At 51.2% G+C, this 20,458-nt stretch overlaps 3 protein-coding genes and 2 non-coding genes across 5 annotated transcripts; 4 read left to right on the top strand and 1 right to left on the bottom strand.

The window, feature by feature from the left end:
• Positions 1–260: 260 nt before the first annotated feature.
• PTGES3 (prostaglandin E synthase 3) lies at positions 261–13,801 on the top strand. Its single transcript, XM_063179402.1, has 8 exons — positions 261–523; positions 7,815–7,928; positions 8,461–8,530; positions 9,009–9,107; positions 9,864–9,953; positions 12,042–12,104; positions 12,391–12,415; positions 12,939–13,801. Coding segments are annotated over exons 1-8 (483 nt in total). The 5' UTR covers positions 261–521; the 3' UTR covers positions 12,959–13,801.
• An 871-nt stretch (positions 13,802–14,672) lies between these two features.
• On the top strand, positions 14,673–18,087 carry ATP5F1B (ATP synthase F1 subunit beta). The gene is made up of 10 exons (XM_063179381.1): positions 14,673–14,814; positions 15,392–15,571; positions 15,861–16,035; positions 16,188–16,309; positions 16,540–16,724; positions 16,817–16,975; positions 17,061–17,183; positions 17,317–17,529; positions 17,618–17,819; positions 17,898–18,087. Exons 1-10 carry the CDS (start codon positions 14,673–14,675, stop codon positions 17,993–17,995), a joined length of 1,599 nt encoding a protein of 532 aa, XP_063035451.1. The 3' UTR covers positions 17,996–18,087.
• LOC134431400 (small nucleolar RNA SNORD59) lies at positions 15,604–15,677 on the top strand. Its single transcript, XR_010030969.1, has one exon. It is a non-coding gene; the product is annotated as a small nucleolar RNA SNORD59 (small nucleolar RNA).
• LOC134431399 (small nucleolar RNA SNORD59) lies at positions 16,388–16,462 on the top strand. The gene has a single exon (XR_010030968.1). It is a non-coding gene; the product is annotated as a small nucleolar RNA SNORD59 (small nucleolar RNA).
• Positions 18,088–19,836: 1,749 nt separating the features above from the next.
• On the bottom strand, positions 19,837–20,376 carry LOC134431224 (actin nucleation-promoting factor WAS-like). The gene has a single exon (XM_063179211.1). The coding sequence runs from the start codon at positions 20,374–20,376 to the stop codon at positions 19,837–19,839; it is 540 nt and encodes a 179-aa protein (XP_063035281.1).
• Between the last annotated feature and the right edge of the window lie 82 nt (positions 20,377–20,458).

Here is a 20,458-nt window from a genome sequence, read left to right as displayed (position 1 = left end):
GGGTCCCAGTGAGGTGGTCCCAATGTGGGGGTCCCAGTAGGGTGGGGGGAGTCCCAGTGAGGGGGTCCCAGTGTGGGGGAGTCCCGGGGCTCCCTTCCCGCTCACGCTGTCGCCGCGCCTCACTGCGCATGCGCGCCCAGAAGCTGCTGGAAGGGCAGCGGGGCGGGGGCGCGCGCGGGGGGGGCGGGGGCGCGCTCGGGGCCCGCGCACGCGCGCTCGGCGGCGGCGGGAGGGCCGTGAGGGGAGGGGAGGAAGAGGAGGAGGAGGAGGAGGCGGCGGCGGCGGCGGCGCGCGCGGGGATTTTGCTGCGTCACCACGGGCCGAGCGCTGCGCGGGGCATTGTGGGAGCGAGGCCGCGCCAGAGCCCCCGAGCCCGCCCGGAGCCGCCACCGGAGCGTCCACCGGAACCCCCCCCCCCTCCCTCCGGAACCCTCCCGGTACCGCCCAAGCACGAGCCGCGACACCGCCCGGAGCCTTCCGCACCCCCTCAGGAGCGCCCGCCGGAGCCGTCGCCATCCGCCATGTGAGGCCCGGGGATGGGAGCGGCGCGGGAAGGCCCCGCCAGGCCCCGGCGCTGCCGCGGGAGCCGCCCCGGCGCCGCCGAGCGCGGGCTGACCTTGGGCTCTGAGGGGGTTTGTCCCGGTCACCGTGTGGGCCCGGTTACCGGGTGTGCCGGGATGGGGCGGGATGTGCCGCTGTGGGTTATAATAGGGTGTTCGGGGGGTGTCACGCGTTTCTCGGTGCCCACCGGTACCGGGTCAAAACTCCCGGTAAGTAACGCGTGGAACAATCCAGAGCGAGAAAATCTGTTGGTAAACTTGGGATTTTCACCCTAAAACCCGTCCCTGCCTTTTGCGCTGGCCGTGAAAGCGTCCAAGGCCAGGGCTTGGAACGGGATGGGCTTGAAGGTTTTTTTCCAGCCCACACCATTCCAGAATTCCCTGAAAAACGGAGAAATAACGAAAAAAAAAACCCTCAGGAAGGGGTGGAGAAGCACGGAAAGCCCCGGGGCAGGCGCGGTGCTGCAGGTGAGCCGCTGGATTTGTCTCCACGTGCATCCCGAGCGGGTTCCCGCGTTCCTTAATTAATATTTTTATTTAAAATTCTGCAAGGAATTCAATTTAGAGGCCACCCAAAAGCAAAGCTCTGGTGGATGTGAGTGTCCCTTCGAGAACAAGCAGAGTTTTGTGTGTCCAGGGTAACACTGAAGAGGAAAAACTGGCTGGGAAGGAAAAGCTGCAGGCAGCTCCAGTGGCAGAACAAACCACCAGAGAGCAAAGTTAAATGGGATTTTGGGGGGAAAAAATGGAAAAATTCCTCTTTCTGAGGGTGCTGAGGCACTGGGATGGATTTTCCAGAGGGTGTCCCTGCACATGGCAGGGGGGCTGAATGAGCTTCAAGGTTTTTTCCAACCCAGACCATTCCAGAATTCCATGAAAAATAACAAAAAAAAAACCCTCTGAGGAATGGGTGGAGAAGCACAGAAAGCCCCAAGCAGGATCCCATGCTCCTTAATTAATAATTTTATTTAAAATTCTCCAAGGAATTCAATTTAGAGGCCACCCAAAAGCAAAGCTCTGGTGGATGTGAATGTTCCCTCAAGAACAAGCAGAGTTTTGTGTGTCCAGGGTAACACTGAGGAGGAAAAACTGGCTGGGAAAGAAAAGCTGCAGGCAGAACAAGGGTTTCAAACCAGATTTTGGGGGGAAAAAATGAAAAAATTCCTCTTTCTGAGGGTGCTGAGGAACTGGGATGGATTTTCCAGAGGGTGTCCCTGCACAAGAATGAGCTTCAAGGTCCCTCCCAACCCAAACCATTCCATGGTTTTGTGACCTCTCCATGCCTGGCTTGAAGGATTGGAGGCAGCAGCACTTTTTGTTTTGTCAGAAATTGTGATTGAGGATTAATTGATGAGTTTTTTGGTGCCTTTTCCTCAGCCAGGCTTTTACTTTCCTTCTGAAACCTTGAACAGTGGAGGTGCTTCATCTTAATGTGAGTGAAAGTGAGAAAACTGTGATCAAATTGGAGTTTTTTCGTGTAATTTCTGTAGATTTCATCACCCTGAAACTGCATCTGCATGGGATGGTCTGAAATCTAAAATGAGGATTTTTTAATGATTAAAAAAAGCACATTTTCAAGGTGTAAAAATTAAAGGAAAAAATTATTTTGTAAAGCAGGTTTTATTGCTGTCTAGGAGGGCAAAATCTTGTTGAGGGCCTGATTTCTGCAATGTCCTCAAGCTGTCAGGAGATAAAAATGGGATTCCAAAGGCACAGAATAGAGAGAAAACATGAAAAGAGATTTGGGAACTTCCTCAGTGCCACAAATGGGGAAATTTGAGATTCCAGTGGTGCCAGAAACCAGAATTTATCCAGGGATATCCTTGAGGGCTCTGTGGTGAAGCTGAGCCTCCACATTGCTGGGAACCTTCTAGAACCTGGCCCACAATAACAGTTCCCATCAGAATGTGGGGACTGGGAGAGTCCCAAAATCACAGGTGGATGGAACAGAGGAAATCTTATAAATTCTAAATTCCCTTTCAAGAAGTCCCCAAAATCAAAGGTGGATGGACAGAGGAAATCTCATCAATTCTAAATTTACTTTCAAGAAGTCTCAAAAATCACAGGTGGATGGGACAGAGGAAATCTCCTAAATTCCCTTTCAGGAAATCCCCAAATCACAGGTGGATGAGCAGAAGAAATCCTCTAAATTCTAAATTCCTTTTCAGAAAATCCCAAAATCACAGGTGGATGGGACAAAGGAAATCCTCTAAATTCTAAATCTACTTTGAAGAAACCCCCAAAATCACAGGTGGATAACACAGAGGAAATCCTCTAAATTCCTTTTCAAGAAGTCCCCAAAATCACAGGTAGATGGGACAGAGGAAATCCTCTAAATTCTAAATTCCTTCATTCCCTTTCAGGAAGTCCCAAAATCACAGGTGGACGGGACAGAGGAAATCCTCTAAATTCTAAAATCCTTTTCAAGAAGTCCCCAAAATCACAGGTGGATGGGACAGAATGAATCCTCTAAATTCTAAATTCCCTTTCAAGAAATCCCAAAAATCACAGGTGGATGGGACAGAGGAAATCCTCTAAAATCCCTTTCAGGAAGTCCCAAAAATCAAAGGTGGATGGGGCAGAGAAAAGCCTCTAAATTCTAAATTCCCTTTCAAGAAATCCCAAAAATCACAGGTGGATGGGACAGAGGAAATCCCCCAAATTTCAAATTCCCTTTCCTTTCCCAAATCCCATGGATGGGTGCTGGATAACCTTGACAAGCTGAGCTCCCTCAGGGTTTGGATGAGCATTTCGGAGCTCTAAAGGTGCCAGAACAGGAGATTTTCACTAAAACAGGAGATTTTTCACTGGGAGCACGTGCAGGGCTCCCCTTGTGAGCTCCTTCTCTTGGGAATCTCTGTGTGGGCAGAATTTAGAAGGAGCTCTCCAGCAGGTCCTGCCTTACTGGTTTGAACTGGTGAGTCCTGATGGGGCTCACTGGGAGGGTTTCACCTCCTCCCTTTGGGAGGGTGAGATTGGAAAAGGAGATAAAAGAGGAGAGGCAGCTCCAGCACGTTCTGGGTGCTCTGGGGGTGAATTCCCGGGAAAGCAGGGCAGGTTTGGGGTCAGAAATCTGGAATTGGGAAAATTAAGTTCCTGAAACCTGGAACCAGAATTATGGCAGAGATCTGGGATCTCTCTGCTTTGCAGTTTTGGACGTGTGAGCTGAGTGGGAATTTCTGGGATTGCTGTGAGTTCTGTTGGTGCCTCAAATCCCTGATCCTGGAGGAGCTGCTGAGGTCACAGAGTGTCTTGGGGTGAATTCCCAGGGAAGCAGGGCAGCTTTGGGTTCAGAAATGTGAATTATGGACGAGCAAAACTCATCTGGGATCTCTCTGCTCTGCATCTTGGATGTGTGTGTGTAGCCTGGAGTGGGATTTTTGGGAGGTCTCAGGTTCTGAGCACTCTCAGGGTGAATTCCCAGGAAAGCAGGGCAGGTTTAGGGTCAGAAATTTGCAATTGGGAAAATGAAGTTCCTGAAACCTGGAACCAGAATTATGACAGAGTAAAACTCATCTGCGATCTCTCTGCTCTGCAGCTCAGATATGGGATTGCTGCGAGTTCTGTTGGTGCCTCAAATCCCCAATCCTGGAGGAGCTGCTGAGGTCACGGGTCTCAGGGTGAATTCCCAGGAAAGCAGCACAGTTTTAGGTTCAGAAATGGGAATTATGGCCAAATAAAACTCACCAGGGAGGGATCTCACTGCTGTCCAACTTACACATGTCAGCTGAATGGGAATTTTTGGGAGCGCTGTGAGTTCTCTTGGTGCCTCAAATCCCTGATCCTGGTGGAGCTGCTGAGGTCACAGGTCTTGGGGTGAATTTCCCGGAAAACAGCACAGTTTTATGTTCAGAAATGTGAATTATGGCTGACCAAAACTCATCTGGGACCGTGCTGCTGTCCAGTTTGGACGTGAGAGCTGAGTGGGAATTTCTGGGAGCCCTGAGAGTTCTCTTGATGCCTCAAATCCCTGATCCTGGTGGAGCTGCTGAGGTCACAGAGTGTCTTGGAGTGAATTCCCAGGAAAGCAGGGCAGGTTTAGGTTCAGAAACTTGGAATTATGAAAATTAAGTTCCTGAAACATGGAACCAGAATTATGGCAGAGTAAAACTCATCTGGGATCTCTGCTCTGGAGCTCTGACCTGTGAGCTGGGTGGGAATTTCTGGGATTGCTGTCAGTTCTGCTGCTGCCTCAAATTCCTGATGGAGCTCCTGAGGTCACCAAGTGTCTTGGGGTGAATTCCCAGGAAAACAGGGCAGGTTTGGGTTCAGAAACATGGAATTAGGAAAATTAGGTTCCAGAAACCTGGAACCAGAGTTATGGCTGAGTAAAACTCATCTGGGATCTTGCTGCTGTCCAGCTCGGATGTGTGTGTGTAGCCTTGAGCTGAATGGGATTTTTGGGAGGTCACAGGTTCTGAGCACTCTCAGGGTGAATTCACAGGGAAGCACGGCAGGTTTGGGTTCAGAAACCTGGAATTAGGAAAATTAGGTTCCAGAAACCTGGAACCAGAGTTATGGCTGAGTAAAACTCATCTGGGATCTTGCTGCTGTCCAGCTTGGACATGGGAGCTGAGTGGGATTTCTGGGAGCTCTCTGAGTTCTGTTGGTGCCTCAAATCCCTGATCCTGGTGGAGCTACTGAGGTCACAGGGTGAATTCCCAGGAAAGCAGCACAGTTTTAGGTTCAGAAATCTGAATTATGGTTGAGTAAAACTTATCTGGGATCTCTCTGCTGTCCAGCTCAGATGCGTGAGCTGAATTGGATTTCTGGGAGTGCTGAGTTTTGCTGGTGCCTCAAATCCCCGATCCTGGTGGAGCTGCTGGGGTCACAGAGTGTCTTGGGGTGAATTCCCAGGAAAGCAACACAGATAAAGGTTCAAAAATGTGAATTATGGCAGAGTAAAACTTACATGGGATCTCACTGCTGTCCAACTTACACATGTGAGCTGAGTGGGATTTCTGAGACCACTCAGAGTTCTCCTGGTGCCTCAAATCCCTGATCCTGGTGGAGCTGCTGAGGTCACAGAGTGTCTTGGGGTGAATTCCCAGGAAAACAGCACAGATGAAGGTTCAAAAATGTGAATTTTGGCCGAGTCAGACTTGTTTGGGATCCCTGTGCTCTGCAGCTTGGATGTGTGAGCCGGGTGAGGTTTCTGGGACCACTCAGAGTTCTGGTGGTGCCTCAAATCCCAGATCCTGGTGGAGCTGCTGAGGTCACAGAGCGTCTTGGGGTGAATTCCCAGGAAAGCAACGCAGATAAAAGTTCAAAAATGTGAATTATGGCTGAGTAAAACTTAACTGGGATCTCTCTGCAGTCAGCTCAGACATAGCTGAGTGAGGTTCTGGGACCACTCAGAGTTCTGGTGGTGCCTCAAATCCCCGATCCCGTTGGCGCTGCCGAGGTCCCAGCTGGGATGGAATCTCCTCCCTGGGCAGGCTGGAGGTGTCCCCATCTCTCCATCTCTCCATCTCTCCATGTCCCCATCTCTCCATGTTCCATCTCTCCATGTCCCTGTGTCCCCATCTCTCCATCTCCCCATCTCTCCATGTTCCATCTCTCCATCTCCCCATGTCCCCCTCTCTCCATGTCCCCATCTCTCCATGTCCCATCTCCCCATGTTCCATCTCTCCATGTCCCCATCTCTCCATGTCCCCATCTCTCCATGTCCCATCTCCCCATGTTCCATCTCTCCATGTCCCCATCTCTCCATGTCCCCATCTCTCCATGTCCCCATCTCTCCATGTCCCCATCTCTCCATGTCCCCATCTCTCCATGTCCCCAACTCTCCATCTCTCCATGTCCCCATCTCTCCATGTCCCCATCTCTCCATGTCCCCATCTCTCCATGTCCCCGTGTCCCCATCTCTCCATGTCCCCATGTCCCCGTGTCCCCATCTCTCCATCTCTCCATGTCTCCATGTCCCCATGTCCCCATCTCTCCATGTCCCCATGTCCCCATCTCCATCTCTCCATCTCCCCATCTCTCCATGTCCCAATCTCTCCATCTCTCCATGTCCCCATCTCTCCATGTCGCCGTGTCCCCATTGAGAGCTGGGAATTGTCCCCACCCGTCCCGGTGTCACCCAGGCGGGGACACCGAGATTTCTGTCAACAACAGAGCTGGGACGGGGTCCCAAGTGCCCCAAACTGGGATATTGGGAGAAATTAATTAAATAATAATAATAAATTAATAAATTAAATAATAACTAAATTAAAGAAGATACTAAGATGGGATATTGTGATACATTCATTAAGTAAATTCAATACTACTACTAATAATAATAATAATAATAAATAATAATTAATAATAATTATAATTTTATAATTTTATAATAATGGAATATTAGAAATTGAATACAATAATACAATAATAAAATAAATTAATTAAATAATGGGGTATTGGGATAAATTAAATAATAATAAATGAAATAAATCAAATAATAAATAAATTAAAGAAGATACTGAGATGGGATATTGTGATACATTCATTAAGTAAATTAAAAAGTAATAATTTTATAATAATAAATAATGGAATATTAGGTGAAATTAAATAAATAAAATTAGAATTGAATAATGTGGTATTGGCAGAAATTATTTAAATAATAATAATAAATATTAAATAAAATAAATTTAATAATGGGGTATTGGCAGAAATTAATTAAATAATAATAAATTAGAAAATAAATAAATAAAATAATGGGATATTGGGAGAAATTAATTAAATAATAATAATAAATTAAATAATAAATAAAATAAATTGAGTAATGGGATATTGGGAGAAAATAATTAAATAATAGTAATAAATTAAGAAATAAATAAATTAAATAATGGTATATTGGGAGAAATTAATTAAATTGTAATAATAATAATAAATTAAATTAAATAATAAAATAAATAAATTGAGTAATGGGATATTACTCAATGAACATTCCCTGAAATGCTGCTCTGAGCTTTTCACCCCTGGAACAGCTGAAACTTGAGGCTGAATTCAGAATCCATTCAATTAATTAATTAATTAATTAATTAAGCCATTTAGGTTTTAACTCTTTGTGTGACTTATTCCAAATAAATAATTCTTTTATTCCATTTCTCTCTGTTTATTCCAAATCCATCTTTTTTATTCCATCTTTCTCCTTCCAACTCAAATCCCCTTTAAACAACGCAGTGACCTCAAAATGCAGATTTTAATTGCAGAAATGATATTTTTTAAATTAAATTTTTAATTAAAAATGAATATTTTTGTGCTCCACAGGCAGCCTGCCTCTGCCAAGTGGTACGACCGGAGGGATTACGTGTTTGTGGAGTTCTGTGTGGAGGACAGCAAAGATGTAAATGTCAATTTTGAAAAGTCCAAACTCACCTTCAGGTCAGCAATTCAGGCACAAAAACCAGCAAAATATTGATTTATTTTGGGGCTAAATTCTGATTTATTTTGGGGTTAAATATTAATTTTTTGGGGTTAAATATTGATTTATTTTGGGGCTAAATTCTGATTTTTTGGGGCTAAATTCTGATTTATTTTGGAGCTAAATTCTGATTTATTTTGGAGCTAAATAATTTATTTTGGGGCTAAATTCTGATTTATTTTGGGGTTAAATATTGATTTATTTGGTTTAATATTTATTGGGTTAAATATTTATTTGGTTTAATACTGATCTGTTTTGGGGTTAAATATTGATTTATTTTGGGGCTAAATATTTTGGGGCGAAATTCTGATTTATTTTGGGATTAAATATTGATTTATTTGGTTTAATATTTATTGGGTTAAATATTTATTTATTGGGTTAAATATTTATTTGGTTTAATACTGATTTATTTTGGGGTTAAATACTGATTTATTTTGGAGCTAAATACTGATTTATTTTGGAGCTAAATTCTGATTTCTTTTTCTCTTGCAGTTGTCTTGGAGGAAGTGATAACTTTAAACATTTAAATGAAATTGATCTTTTTAATAATATCGATCCAAATGTGAGTATCCTCCTGAATTCTTGATGTTTGTCCAGAGAAATTGCAAATATTCCATTTTTTTAAATTATTCAATGCCATTTTGGCCCGGTGGAAGGAGGCAGGAATTTGGAATTTGGGTTTTAATATCATTCCAATTTGGGTTTTAATTTCATTTCCAACCCAAACCGAATCTTAGTTTTGAGATCCTAAAAAATATCAGTTTTTTAGTCTGCTCTCAAGATTTTATTCCTTAAAAATAAGAAATATATAAAATTCTATTCCCTAGTTTTGAGATCCTAAAAAATATCAGTTCTTTAGGCTGCTCTCAAAATGTTATTCCATAAAAATAAGAATATATAGAATTATATTCCTTACATAAAAGTTCCAAATCAGATCCAAGAAAGTTTCTGCAGGGGGTACAAGGAATAAGGGGAGAGGTGCAGATAAAGGAAGGATCTTTTAATAAAAGATTAAAAGATTTTTAATATTTTTTTTTCAGGAATCAAAGCATAAAAGAACAGACAGATCCATCTTGTGCTGTTTACGAAAAGGAGAATCTGGTCAGGCATGGCCAAGGTTAACAAAAGAGAGGGCAAAGGTGGGTTTTAATTTCATTTTTAAAAAATTAAAAACTATTTAATTTTATATTATATTATCTTTTATTTTATTTTATATTATATTTATAATATATAAAATATGTATATAATAATATGTAATATATATCATTAATATTATATATTTATATTATAAATAATATTATATAAATTAATATAATATTAATTACAGTAATCTGTATATAGATATATAAAATTGATATATATTTATATATGATCATTATGTATTTATATATTTATATATAATTAATGTTTATATATTTATATAAAAATATATAAATATACATTTATATATAGTTTATATATATAATTAATATATTATATATAGTATATACAAAATTATACATATATATAATTTATATATTTATATATAATTAGTTATATATATTATTTTTATTTAATTAAATAAATTAAATATAAGTTAATTTTTATAATTGAATATAATATATATTTATATATAATTAATAATATACATATTTTAAAATATTATTAATAATATAATTATATTTTAAATATATTTTTTAATATGTATATTTTAAAAATATATAATAATTATATTTTATATCATATTTAGTGAATATTTGGGTCATGCTCAAATTCTGGAGCAATTTTAGGTCAATTTTCCTGCTCCTGATCCCAGAGCAGCTCTGGTTAACCTGTTCTAAGTGACAGCCACACATTTCCTTGTCCTGAAATAATTCCTTGTCCTGAAATAATTCCTTGTCCTGAAACGACTCCAGCTCAACTGGCTCAGCGTGGACTTCAACAACTGGAAAGACTGGGAGGACGATTCAGATGAAGACATGTCCAACTTTGATCGTTTTTCTGAGGTAACCAATTGTGGGGGCCTGGACATTTGTATTGTTAGAACAGCAATAAGAACCCAACAACTTAAATGTAGTGAGAATTCTGTGCGTTGGCTCAGTGGCTCCTGGCTGTTCTAAATGAGTCCCAGCTGCCAAGTCCTTGGCTGGGATAGCTGGGAGTAAAGGGGTGGGCTGAGAGCCCTGGAGGAGCCCCTGTGAAACCATGAGGAACTGCACACGGCGTGGTAGAAAACCAGCTGGAAGGTATGGGACTTTAGGAATATAATAACAGTATGGGACTTTAGGAATATAATAACAACAGTATGGGACTCTAGAAATACGATAACAACAATAAGAATGCAACAGATGGTGACCCCGACGTGGTGGAGGAAAAATGCAGCCTGGGAGCTGTGCAGTTCTGCAAATACAATATATTGTATTTGAATATATGTGTTACTAATAGAAAAAGGGGGAAATGTACTGAGAGTCCTGGGCATTGGCCCAGTGGGTCCCAGCTATTCTAAATGAGCCACAGCTGCCAAGTCTTAGTTGCGCAGCAGTAAAGATAACTGGGATAAAAGGGGTGGGCTGAGAGCCCTGGAGGAGCCGCTGTGAAACCATGAGGAACTGTGCTAGAGAGAAGAACTGCATGGTAGAAAACCAGCGAGAAGGTATGGGCTTTGGGAATATAATAACAACAGTATGGGACTCCAGAAATACGATAATAACAATAAGAATGCAACAACTGGTGACCCCGACGTGATGGAGGAACATGCAGCCTGCAGAGCTGTGCAGTTCTGCAAATACAATATCTAGATTGTATTTGAATATATGTGTTACTAATAGAAAAAGGGGGAAATGTACTGAGAGTCCTGTGTATTGGCTCAGTGGGTCCCAGCTATTCTAAATGAGCTGCCAAGTCTTAGTTGGGCAGCAGCTGTGGCTCATAAAGGTGGCTGGGATTAAAGGAGTGGGTTGAGAGCCCTGGAGGAGCCCCTGTGAAACCATGAGGAGCTGTGCTAGAGAGAAGAACTGCATGGTAGAAAACCAGCTGGAAGGGTATGGACTTTAAGAATATAATAACAACAGTATGGGACTCCAGAAATACGATAATAATAAGAATGCAACAACTGGTGACCCCGACGTGATGGAGGAACATGCAGCCTGCAGAGCTGTGCAGTTCTGCAGCCTGGGAGCTGTGCAGTTCTGCAGCCTGGGAGCTGTGCAGTGATGCAAATACAATATCTAGATTGTATTTGAATATATGTGTTACTAATAGAAAAAGGGGGAAATGTGCTGAGAGTCCTGTGTATTGGCTCAGTGGGTCCCAGCTATTCTAAATGAGCTGCCAAGTCTTAGTTGGGCAGCAGCTGTGGCTCATAAAGGTGGCTGGGATTAAAGGAGTGGGTTGAGAGCCCTGGAGGAGCCCCTGTGAAACCATGAGGAGCTGTGCTAGAGAGAAGAACTGCATGGTAGAAAACCAGCTGGAAGGTATGGGACTTTAAGAATATAATAACGACAGTATGGGACTTTAGGAATATAATAACAACAGTATGGGACTCTAGAAATACGATAACAACAATAAGAATGCAACAGATGGTGACCCCGACGTGATGGAGGAAAAATGCAGCCTGGGAGCTGTGCAGTTCTGCAGCCTGGGAGCTGTGCATTGATGCAAATACAATATCTAGATTGTATTTGAATATATGTGTTACTAATAGAAAAAGGGGGAAATGTACTGAGAGTCCTGGGCATTGGCCCAGTGGGTCCCAGCTATTCTAAATGAGCCACAGCTGCCAAGTCCTTGGTTGGGCAGCAGTAAAGATAACTGGGATAAAAGCCCTGGAGGAGCCCCTGTGAAACCATGAGGAGCTGCACAGCATGGAGCAGAGAAGAGCAGCCAGAAGGTATGGACTCTTTAAGAAGATAATAACAACAAGGAATGAGAAATTTTTGGAGTTTTGGCAATAATTCCGAGTTTTTTGTGCTTTGTAATTCCCGCGTGGGTGCAATTGATCTGTTATAATAACGGGGGGATGATGATTTAGGATTGTTTAGGGTGGAATTGGGGTTGGTTTCACCCCAAAATGGGATTTTTGTGTCTCTGAGCAGATGATGAACAACATGGGAGGAGACGACGACGTAGACTTGCCAGAAGTAGATGGGGCAGATGATGTGAGTATGTTTGGTGTGGTGACACCTCAGGAGTGCTGCACTCACCCTGAGCACCAAAAAAGGCAAAAATAACCCCAAAATTTGTGATACCAGCTGGGGAGACCCTTTCCCTCTTCTCTGTGCAGTGAGGCCAAACTGAGCTCAGTAAATTCCTCAAAATTCAGATTTGGGAGAGCAGATTTGGGGGAGCAGATTTAGGAATAGATTTGGGAGCAGATTTGGGAATGTTTGCTGCTGGGATGAGAGCTGTCTGCTCCACTTAAAGATTGTTTATTCTCCTTTCCAGGACTCACCAGACAGTGATGATGAAAGTAAGTTGTTTTTTGTTGTTTTTTGTTATTTTCTCCTCACACACCTGCTGAAGGGCAGATGTTCTTCATCCTGTCCACCAGCTAAAGCCAGACAAATCTAATCTGGGAAAGCCCCAAATCCCAGTTTGACCTTCCCAGGCTTTGGCTTTAGGAGCAGCATGTGCAGCATCTTGATATTTTCTTTAATTTATTTCTTTTTAATGCATTTCTTTTGTTATTATTGTATTATTATTTTATTTAATTCCTCCTAATATTCCATTGTTTATTATTAGAAAATTACTATAAAATTATTCTGTTTAAATTTACTTAATGAATGTATCGCGATATCTTAGTATCTTCTTTAATTTATTTATTATTTAATTTATTATTATTCCCCAAAATTGATTGGAGGCCAGGTCATCTTGCTCATGTCCCTTGTGACATAAAAATGCCCTGAGAGCTTTTAAAAACCAACCAAGCAACAAACAAAAACCCACAAAACAACCCTAAAACAATTAATTCTCTTTTTTTTTTTCATTTCTAGAAATGCCAGATCTGGAGTAAGGCAAAGTGTCGTCTTCAGGGTTTTGGGGAAAGAAGTTCATCACAACATTTCATAATTGAGATAAGAATTCCTGAGTTGATAAGCCCTAAAGGGAGATCCTGCATCCTTTAACCCATTTTCAGTCCATTTTAAATGGCTTTCACTGATGGTAGGTGTGTCCCATGGCACGGGGCGGTCTCAAAGCCACGAGAGGCAATAACAGTTATGCATGAAAAGTTTTCCAAACTTCCAAAAAAAAGATAAAGAAAGATCAAAAAACCATCAAACCAACCCAACTGAGGTGTAGGTAATCAATTGAGAAGAGTTGCAATAAAGTTTGCAGAGCCTCCAATTACAATGGGAAAACCCTGAATTAACATTGAGAGGTTTAAATGAGTTTTTTTTTCCCCTTTTTTGTCCATTTATCCTGGGAACAAAACCACAAAATTTAAAAGTTCTTTTATCATTGGCTCCCCCAAAAAACAAAACTAAAATCCAGCAGGGCGAGGCACATCCCCTCCTGTTCCTATTAACAACAAAAAGTTCATTTTAAAAACAAAAAAAACTTCCAAATTTTCCTGGTTTTTGGTGTTGGAACCCCTTGATCCCGTGGTGTGACCCCCCCCAAACCTTTCTCCACCTCTTCCTCCTCCTCCTCCTCGCCCGGGGTGCGAGTTGGCTGTACATTGTTGCTTGTCAATCTGTACATTTTAGACCAAAATCGTATTTGCACTGTGGGTTTGGCAGCAAGTGACAGGACCGTGGAACCGGGCTGAAAAACCTCAATTTCTGTTCAGAGCAGCTGGGATTTTTTTAATGTCTGCATTCTTTCTAATAAACTGTTGAAGACTCCCTGGCTCTCCCTTCGGCCTGGGCCTGTGCATTCCTCAGCGCCGGGGGGGGAAAATGGGGGGCATCCCCTTTTTTGGGGGTTCAGTGGGGTGGAATCCCCTTCTTTGGGGAGTGTGATTCTCCTCTGTGTGGGATCAGTGTGGTGGGATCCCCTTTTTTGGGGGTTCAGTGGTGTGGGATCCCCTTTTTGGGGGGATCGGTGGGGTGGGATCCCCTCTCACTGCGGACGAGCGATCCGGTTCCCCTCAGGTGGGTTAGGCCGGTGGGACCCCATCCCTCGGGGTACAGCACAGAAATGTTGCGGCGGTCCCCAGATCCCCGGGGGGGGAGCAGTGGGGTGGGGATTTGCCCTCGCGGAGAAGGCAGAGCCCGGTGCACCGGGACGGCCCCGGGGCTCTACAGCGACACCGGAGCCGTGAGGCGGACACGGTGCCCGGGCGGGGCGGTGCTGTGACTCTCGGCCGTGCGGGGCGGGCACGGGCCCGGTGAGGGGCGGCCCCTGGGGGCGGTGCTGTGACCGGGGGTGGAGCGGGCCCGTCACGGCCCCGGTGCGGCCTCGGCCGCGGTCACGGCGCCCGCCCAAGGACAAGCGCGGGACACGTGCGCCGCCATTTCCGCTGACCTTCGCCCGGGACACGCCCCTTCCCACTGCATCACCCTATCAGACCGCAGCGCGTTTTGATTGATGGATCCACAACCCAATCGCGACTAGGCGCAGCGCGGGCGCCGCATCGCGGTGACCAATGAGAGCGCGAATTCACTCAGCGCCTCTCCGCGGAGCAGCCTATGGGCGCGCGGTGCGGCGGTGACGCGCGGCTCGGCGGCCCCGCCCCGCGGGGGCCGTGAGGGGCGGGCGGGACGCGGGGCTCAGTCGGCGCCGCCATGTTGGGGCTCGCGGGTCGTTCCGCTGCCGCCGCCGCCGCCGCGGCCCGGCCGCTGCTGCCCCGCGGGGCCGCCCCGGGCCGGGATCTCTTCCCGCTGCTCCTCAGCCGCGGGGCCGCCCCGGCTGTCGCCGTCGGGGCGCGTGAGTGCGGGGCGGGCCGGGGTCACCTTGGGGCCTACGCGGGTGGGGGACGCGGGGTTCCGGTGCTTAAGGCCCCGGTACCGGGGTGGGGTGTGCCGTGCTGAGCGGATGGGCTGCGGTAGAGGAGCTGCGGCTCCGGGGATGGGCGGCGGGGGGGCTGCAGGGACTGCGGGTGTACCGGGGGAGAAGTCCTCGCTGCGCTGAGGGGAGGGGGCTCAGGGGGCCCTGGCAGCGCTGAGGGGGCTCAGGGGGCTTTGGTAGCGCCGAGGGGGTCAGGGGGCCCTGGCAGCGCTGAGGGGGCTCTGGTATCACTGAGGGGGTTCAAGGGGTCGTGGCAGAGCTGAGGGGCTCCGGGTGCTCCCACACCGGTCCCAGCCGCACCGAGGAGGGGCCTGGGTGGGTTAATGCTGCACCGAGCGGGCTGTGGGATCCATGGTCAGTTTAGGGGGTCCTGCGTACACCCAGGGAGGTTCAGGGGTCTCGGGCACACCCCAAGGCTTGCAGGGAAGCCCCATCTACGCACCCGGAGCTGCCGTGCCCCGGCCGACCTTGACTCGTCCCTCTCTCCCCACCACAGGACGGGACTATGCCGCCCAGGCAGCCCCCGCGACCAAGCCCGGCTCCTCCGGCCGCATCGTGGCCGTCATCGGCGCCGTGGTGGATGTGCAGTTCGACGAGGGGCTGCCCCCCATCCTGAACGCCCTTGAGGTGCAGGGCAGGGAGACGCGGCTGGTGCTGGAGGTCGCTCAGCACCTGGGTGAGCAGCTGGGGATATGGGATGGGGGGTTTCCTCCTGTGATGATGTTTTCAATGACTTTCGTTCTCCTGAGCTTGCTGAAGCCAAGGATTTCAATCTGAGGAGGAAAATGGCTGCCCGAGGGCTGCACGGCTCAGTTTTCCTCAGGGCTGTTTTATTCCTGCTGCTCCTCTTGGTTCTTTTCCCAGCACAATGTGCCCTTGGCAGGGCCTGGGGGAGCCACCAGCAGCTGTCCCCAGGGTCAGCCTTGGGACGCTGTGGTGACCGTGCTGTCCTTGGGCCTCGGCAGGGGAGAACACCGTGCGCACCATTGCCATGGATGGTACGGAAGGGCTGGTGAGAGGACAGAAAGTTCTGGACTCTGGTGCTCCCATCCGCATCCCTGTGGGCCCTGAGACCCTGGGCAGGATCATGAATGTCATTGGGGAACCCATCGATGAGAGGGGCCCCATCACCACCAAACAGTGAGTGCTGAGGGGCTGGAGGGCACCCAGGTGTGAGCAGGGAGGTGGCTCTGGCTCCTCTGGGTCACAGCAGGGACTGTCCCCTGCCAGCCCCCAAGCTGGGGGGGCTCAGAGCAGCTGCCCACCCCCTTCTTCTCCTCTTCCTGCTGCAGGTTTGCTGCTATCCACGCCGAGGCCCCTGAGTTTGTGGAGATGAGTGTGGAGCAGGAGATCCTGGTGACAGGGATCAAGGTTGTGGATCTGCTGGCTCCCTATGCCAAAGGTGGCAAGATTGGTACGTGACCCCCAGAGCAGGGGTTGGGTCTGGGGATGGTCCCTCTGGGATTTCCAGCAGTTCCTCTGGGGAATTTTTCCTTCACTGATGATTCACCCCATGACTTTCGTTCTCCTGAGCTTGCTGAAGCAACGCTTTTTATATCTGAGGAGGAAAGAGCTGAAGGGAGACCCTGTGGGTAGCCAGGCTGGCTTGGGGCTCAGCAGAGCCTTTATTTCCCCTTCTCCCAGGATTGTTTGGAGGTGCTGGTGTGGGCAAGACTGTGCTGATCATGGAGCTGATCAACAACGTGGCCAAGGCCCACGGTGGTTACTCAGTGTTCGCCGGCGTGGGCGAGAGAACCCGCGAGGGCAACGACTTGTACCACGAGATGATCGAGTCTGGGGTCATCAACCTCAAAGATGCCACTTCCAAGGTGTGCAGAGACCCTGAGGGAGGGTCAGCAGGGGAGCTTCTGGTGCCAGGTGTGGCAGTGCCACCGTGTTGACCCCATTGTCCCACCCGCAGGTCGCCCTGGTGTACGGGCAGATGAACGAGCCCCCGGGCGCCCGTGCCAGGGTGGCCCTGACAGGGCTGACGGTGGCCGAGTACTTCAGGGACCAGGAGGGTCAGGACGTGCTGCTCTTCATCGACAACATCTTCCGCTTCACCCAGGCTGGCTCCGAGGTCTGTGCTGGCCATGGGACATTTCACCTGTCCCCCACCTGCCCAGCCCTTCGTGCTGTGTCCCTCACGCTCTGTGCCCTCACAGGTGTCAGCCCTGCTGGGCAGAATCCCCTCAGCTGTGGGCTACCAGCCCACGCTGGCCACTGACATGGGCACCATGCAGGAGAGAATCACCACCACACGCAAGGGCTCCATCACCTCCGTGCAGGTGAGGGCAGGACCTCCCTCAGCATCCCAGGGAGCTGTGCCACCTGCCTGGCACCAACTGTCCCCTCCCCTCTGTCCCAGGGAGCTGTGCCACCTACACGAGACCAACTGTCCCCTCCCCTCTGTGTCCCCAGGCTATTTACGTGCCAGCCGACGACTTGACTGACCCTGCACCTGCCACCACCTTTGCCCACTTGGATGCCACCACGGTGTTGTCCCGTGCCATCGCTGAGCTGGGCATTTACCCTGCCGTGGACCCCCTGGATTCCACCTCTCGTATCATGGACCCCAACATCGTGGGGCCTGAGCACTACGACGTGGCTCGGGGTGTGCAGAAAATCCTTCAGGTGAGGGGGCAGCCCCTCCCTCAGGTGGGTGTTTGGGTGGGGGGATCACCTCTGCCCGCTCACCCCCTGTGTGTCCCCCTGTCCCCAGGACTACAAGTCACTGCAGGACATCATCGCCATCCTGGGCATGGATGAGTTGTCCGAGGAGGACAAACTGACGGTGGCCCGAGCCCGCAAGATCCAGCGCTTCCTGTCCCAGCCCTTCCAGGTGGCCGAGGTCTTCACCGGCCACATGGGCAAGTTGGTGCCGCTCAAAGAGACCATCAAGGGCTTCAAGCAGATCCTGGCAGGTGAGATGGCTCTCAGAGGAGTCTGGGGGAGCCTGGCTGAGCCTCCCACACCCCTCCTGACACGTTTTATCCCCCCAGGTGAATATGACCACCTGCCTGAGCAGGCGTTCTACATGGTGGGGCCCATCGAGGAGGCGGTGGCCAAGGCAGAGAAGCTGGCAGAGGAACACGCCTGAGCCCCCCCTGAACACCCCCACAACATCCCCGGCTCCGCTGGGGCCGGACCCCCAGTATTTAACATTTCCAATAAAACATTGCTGAAAACGTTTGCAGGCTTTGTGTGATGTGGCTCCTGCTCTTGGGGGGCTGCTGGGTGGGTCCCCCCAGTCCTGGGAGCCCCCCAGAATCTCTTCCATGGAGGGGTTCTGCTCCACTGCAGGGACCCCCAGCCCTGGGGGCTCCCCTTTGTCCTGTGGGGTCTCCAAGAGGGGAGGAGCCCCCTCCTCTCTCCGCTGCAGGGACAGCCCAGGGTGGTGACAGATGCTGGTGCCCAGCCCTGTGTCCGTCTGTCCGTCCCAGTCCCGTCGTTCCCCCACCCCCCCGCGCCGTTCCAGCTCCACCATTTCGCAGCACAAAGAGCCGGCCCGGCCCGGCCCTGCCCCGGCAGCTGCCACTTTGTCCCCGGGGTCCCGTGGGGCCGCTGCGGCCCGACCTCGCTCGGTGCGGGGCTGGGGGACACCCCTCGAGGGTACCGGGACCACCCCCAACTCCCGACCTCCCCCCTGCACTGCTCCACCGGTGCCCCACAGTGTCCCCCCGGTGCCGGGCCCTGCTCAACCCCCCGGAGGAGCAGCGGGGTCCCGGGGGTGTCCCCACGGGGGTGTTTCCCGGTGGTCCCGCGGTGCGGCCCCGGTTTGGGGGGTGTCCCCCGCCATCCCCTCCACCCCACGGAGGGTGGCGGTCCCTTTAAATGGCGGCACGGCCCCGGTGGCGGAGGGGGCGGCGGCGGTCGCTGACATCACGCGGGGCCGGGAGCACCTGCGCCCCGCCCGGCTCCGCCACCGGCACCGGCACCGCAGCGCACCGGGCCGGGCGGGCACCGGGGCTGCTGCGGGCCGCCCCCGCCGCCCCCCCAGGTACGCAGCGCGCAGGACGGGACCCGCGGACGGGGATACCGGGACCTACCGGGACCCCCTACGGGGCTGGGATGGCTGTAGAGGGACCCCCGCATCTGTACCTGAACCCCCTGAGACCGGCCCAGCTGTACCGGCACCCCCGGTTCTGTACCGGGACCTCGCCAAGCCCCCGGGAGCCTCGTCCAGGCGGGGAACCCCGCACCGGCTCCGCTGCCCCGCACCGGGAAGGGACATCCCCCCGCCCCCCCCCTCCGCCTTCCATTGCGGCCGTACCGGGACAGCCCCCCCGCACCGGGACCCCGTTCTGCCCCCGCCGCCCCCGGAGCCGGTGTCGCTCCCGGGCCCTGCGCAGCGCGGCCCGGCCGGTGCCGCGTGACGTCACTGGGGATCCCGGGGGCCGGGGGGAGCTGGGGGGCGCCGGTGTCCTCGTGGCCGAGCCGGGCAGCACCGGTACCGTGCGGGGTCCCGGTCCCCGGTGCGCCGCCGTTCCCGGGGTCGAGCTGGGGCTGCGGGGAGCGAGGGGGGAACGAACGGGAGAACGCGCGGGGGGGGAACGGGGGGGACGTTCCCGGGAGGTGCCGGTACGGGCTGGGGGAGCCCCGGGGGGAGCCGGGGGTCCCGGAACCAGGGGTAGGGGGGTGGGGGGGCGTCCCCGCGTGGGGATTCCCCCCGCCCTGACCCCGCCGGGGGCGGGGATCCCCCTCCCACGTGGGCGCGCGCCCGCCCCCGGTGACGCCACGGCGGCGCCGCTCCCGGTGACGCCACTGCGGCCGCCGTGACGTGCGGGGCGTGGGGGGAGGCGGAGGGGACGGGGAAGGGGGGGTGGGGGGGAAGGAGGAGGACGGGACGGGACGGGACGGGGGCGGTCCCGGGACCGCCCGGCGGCGCGAGGCGCTTCCTGCCGCGGCCGCGGGTTCGGCTGTCCGCGGCCCGGCTCCTGGTTACCGGATCGGAGCGGAGGGGCCCGGCCCGGTGCGGCGGAGGGGCCGCGCCATGCCGAGCCGCCCCCCGCCCCACGCCGCCTGAGCCGGGCCCGCGCCGCCGCCTGCCAGGTGCGGGGTCGCGGCGGAGGAAAGGGGGAGGCCCGGGCGGTAAGGGGCCGTTAACGGCCCCGGGGGAAGGCAGCGAGGGGCTGGGAGGGTCGGTTGAGGCGGTTTGGGCCCGGCGGCGGCGGGGGCACTCCGCTCCCCTTTGCTGACCTCGGTGAGACGCCGTGCTCTCCCCCCGCTTCCCCCTGCGCATCCCGGTTCCATGGCCTGACCCCCCCCTCCTCCTCCTCCGTTACCGGCTACCGGTGACTCCCCCGCTCCCCTCCCGGTGCAGCGGCCAAGGGCCCAGACCCGCGGGGAGTTCCAGCCCCGTTCCCAGTGCCCGGTGCGGTTCTCCCGCAGCCCCGTCCCGAAGCTCCCCCTCCGGTACCGCCCGGCCGTGTCCCCCCCGCCCCACCGGGACCCCCGTGCAGCGGACACCGAGCCCCACATCCCCGGAGAACCGGCGAGGGGTATGGAGGTGTCACTGCCGCAGGGACCGGGGGGAGGACCGGTCCCGTGTCCCCCCGGTGTG

This window comes from Melospiza melodia, chromosome 31 (assembly GCF_035770615.1).
Source record: "Melospiza melodia melodia isolate bMelMel2 chromosome 31, bMelMel2.pri, whole genome shotgun sequence".
Classification (NCBI taxonomy): domain Eukaryota; kingdom Metazoa; phylum Chordata; class Aves; order Passeriformes; family Passerellidae; genus Melospiza; species Melospiza melodia.
This window is presented reverse-complemented; position numbering and strand designations above follow the sequence as displayed.

Coding starts and splice junctions, on each gene's coding strand:
- PTGES3 (XM_063179402.1), top strand. Junction 7,929..8,460: donor AAGTCCAAACTCACCTTCAG/GTCAGCAATTCA, acceptor TTTCTCTTGCAG/TTGTCTTGGAGGAAGTGATA. Junction 12,105..12,390: donor AAGTAGATGGGGCAGATGAT/GTGAGTATGTTT, acceptor TCTCCTTTCCAG/GACTCACCAGACAGTGATGA.
- LOC134431224 (XM_063179211.1), bottom strand. CDS start 20,376: ATGTGGGGCTCGGTGTCCGCTGCACGGGGGTCCCGGTGGGGCGGGGGG.
- ATP5F1B (XM_063179381.1), top strand. CDS start 14,673: ATGTTGGGGCTCGCGGGTCGTTCCGCTGCCGCCGCCGCCGCCGCGGCC. Junction 14,815..15,391: donor GGCTGTCGCCGTCGGGGCGC/GTGAGTGCGGGG, acceptor TCCCCACCACAG/GACGGGACTATGCCGCCCAG. Junction 16,976..17,060: donor TCACCCAGGCTGGCTCCGAG/GTCTGTGCTGGC, acceptor GTGCCCTCACAG/GTGTCAGCCCTGCTGGGCAG.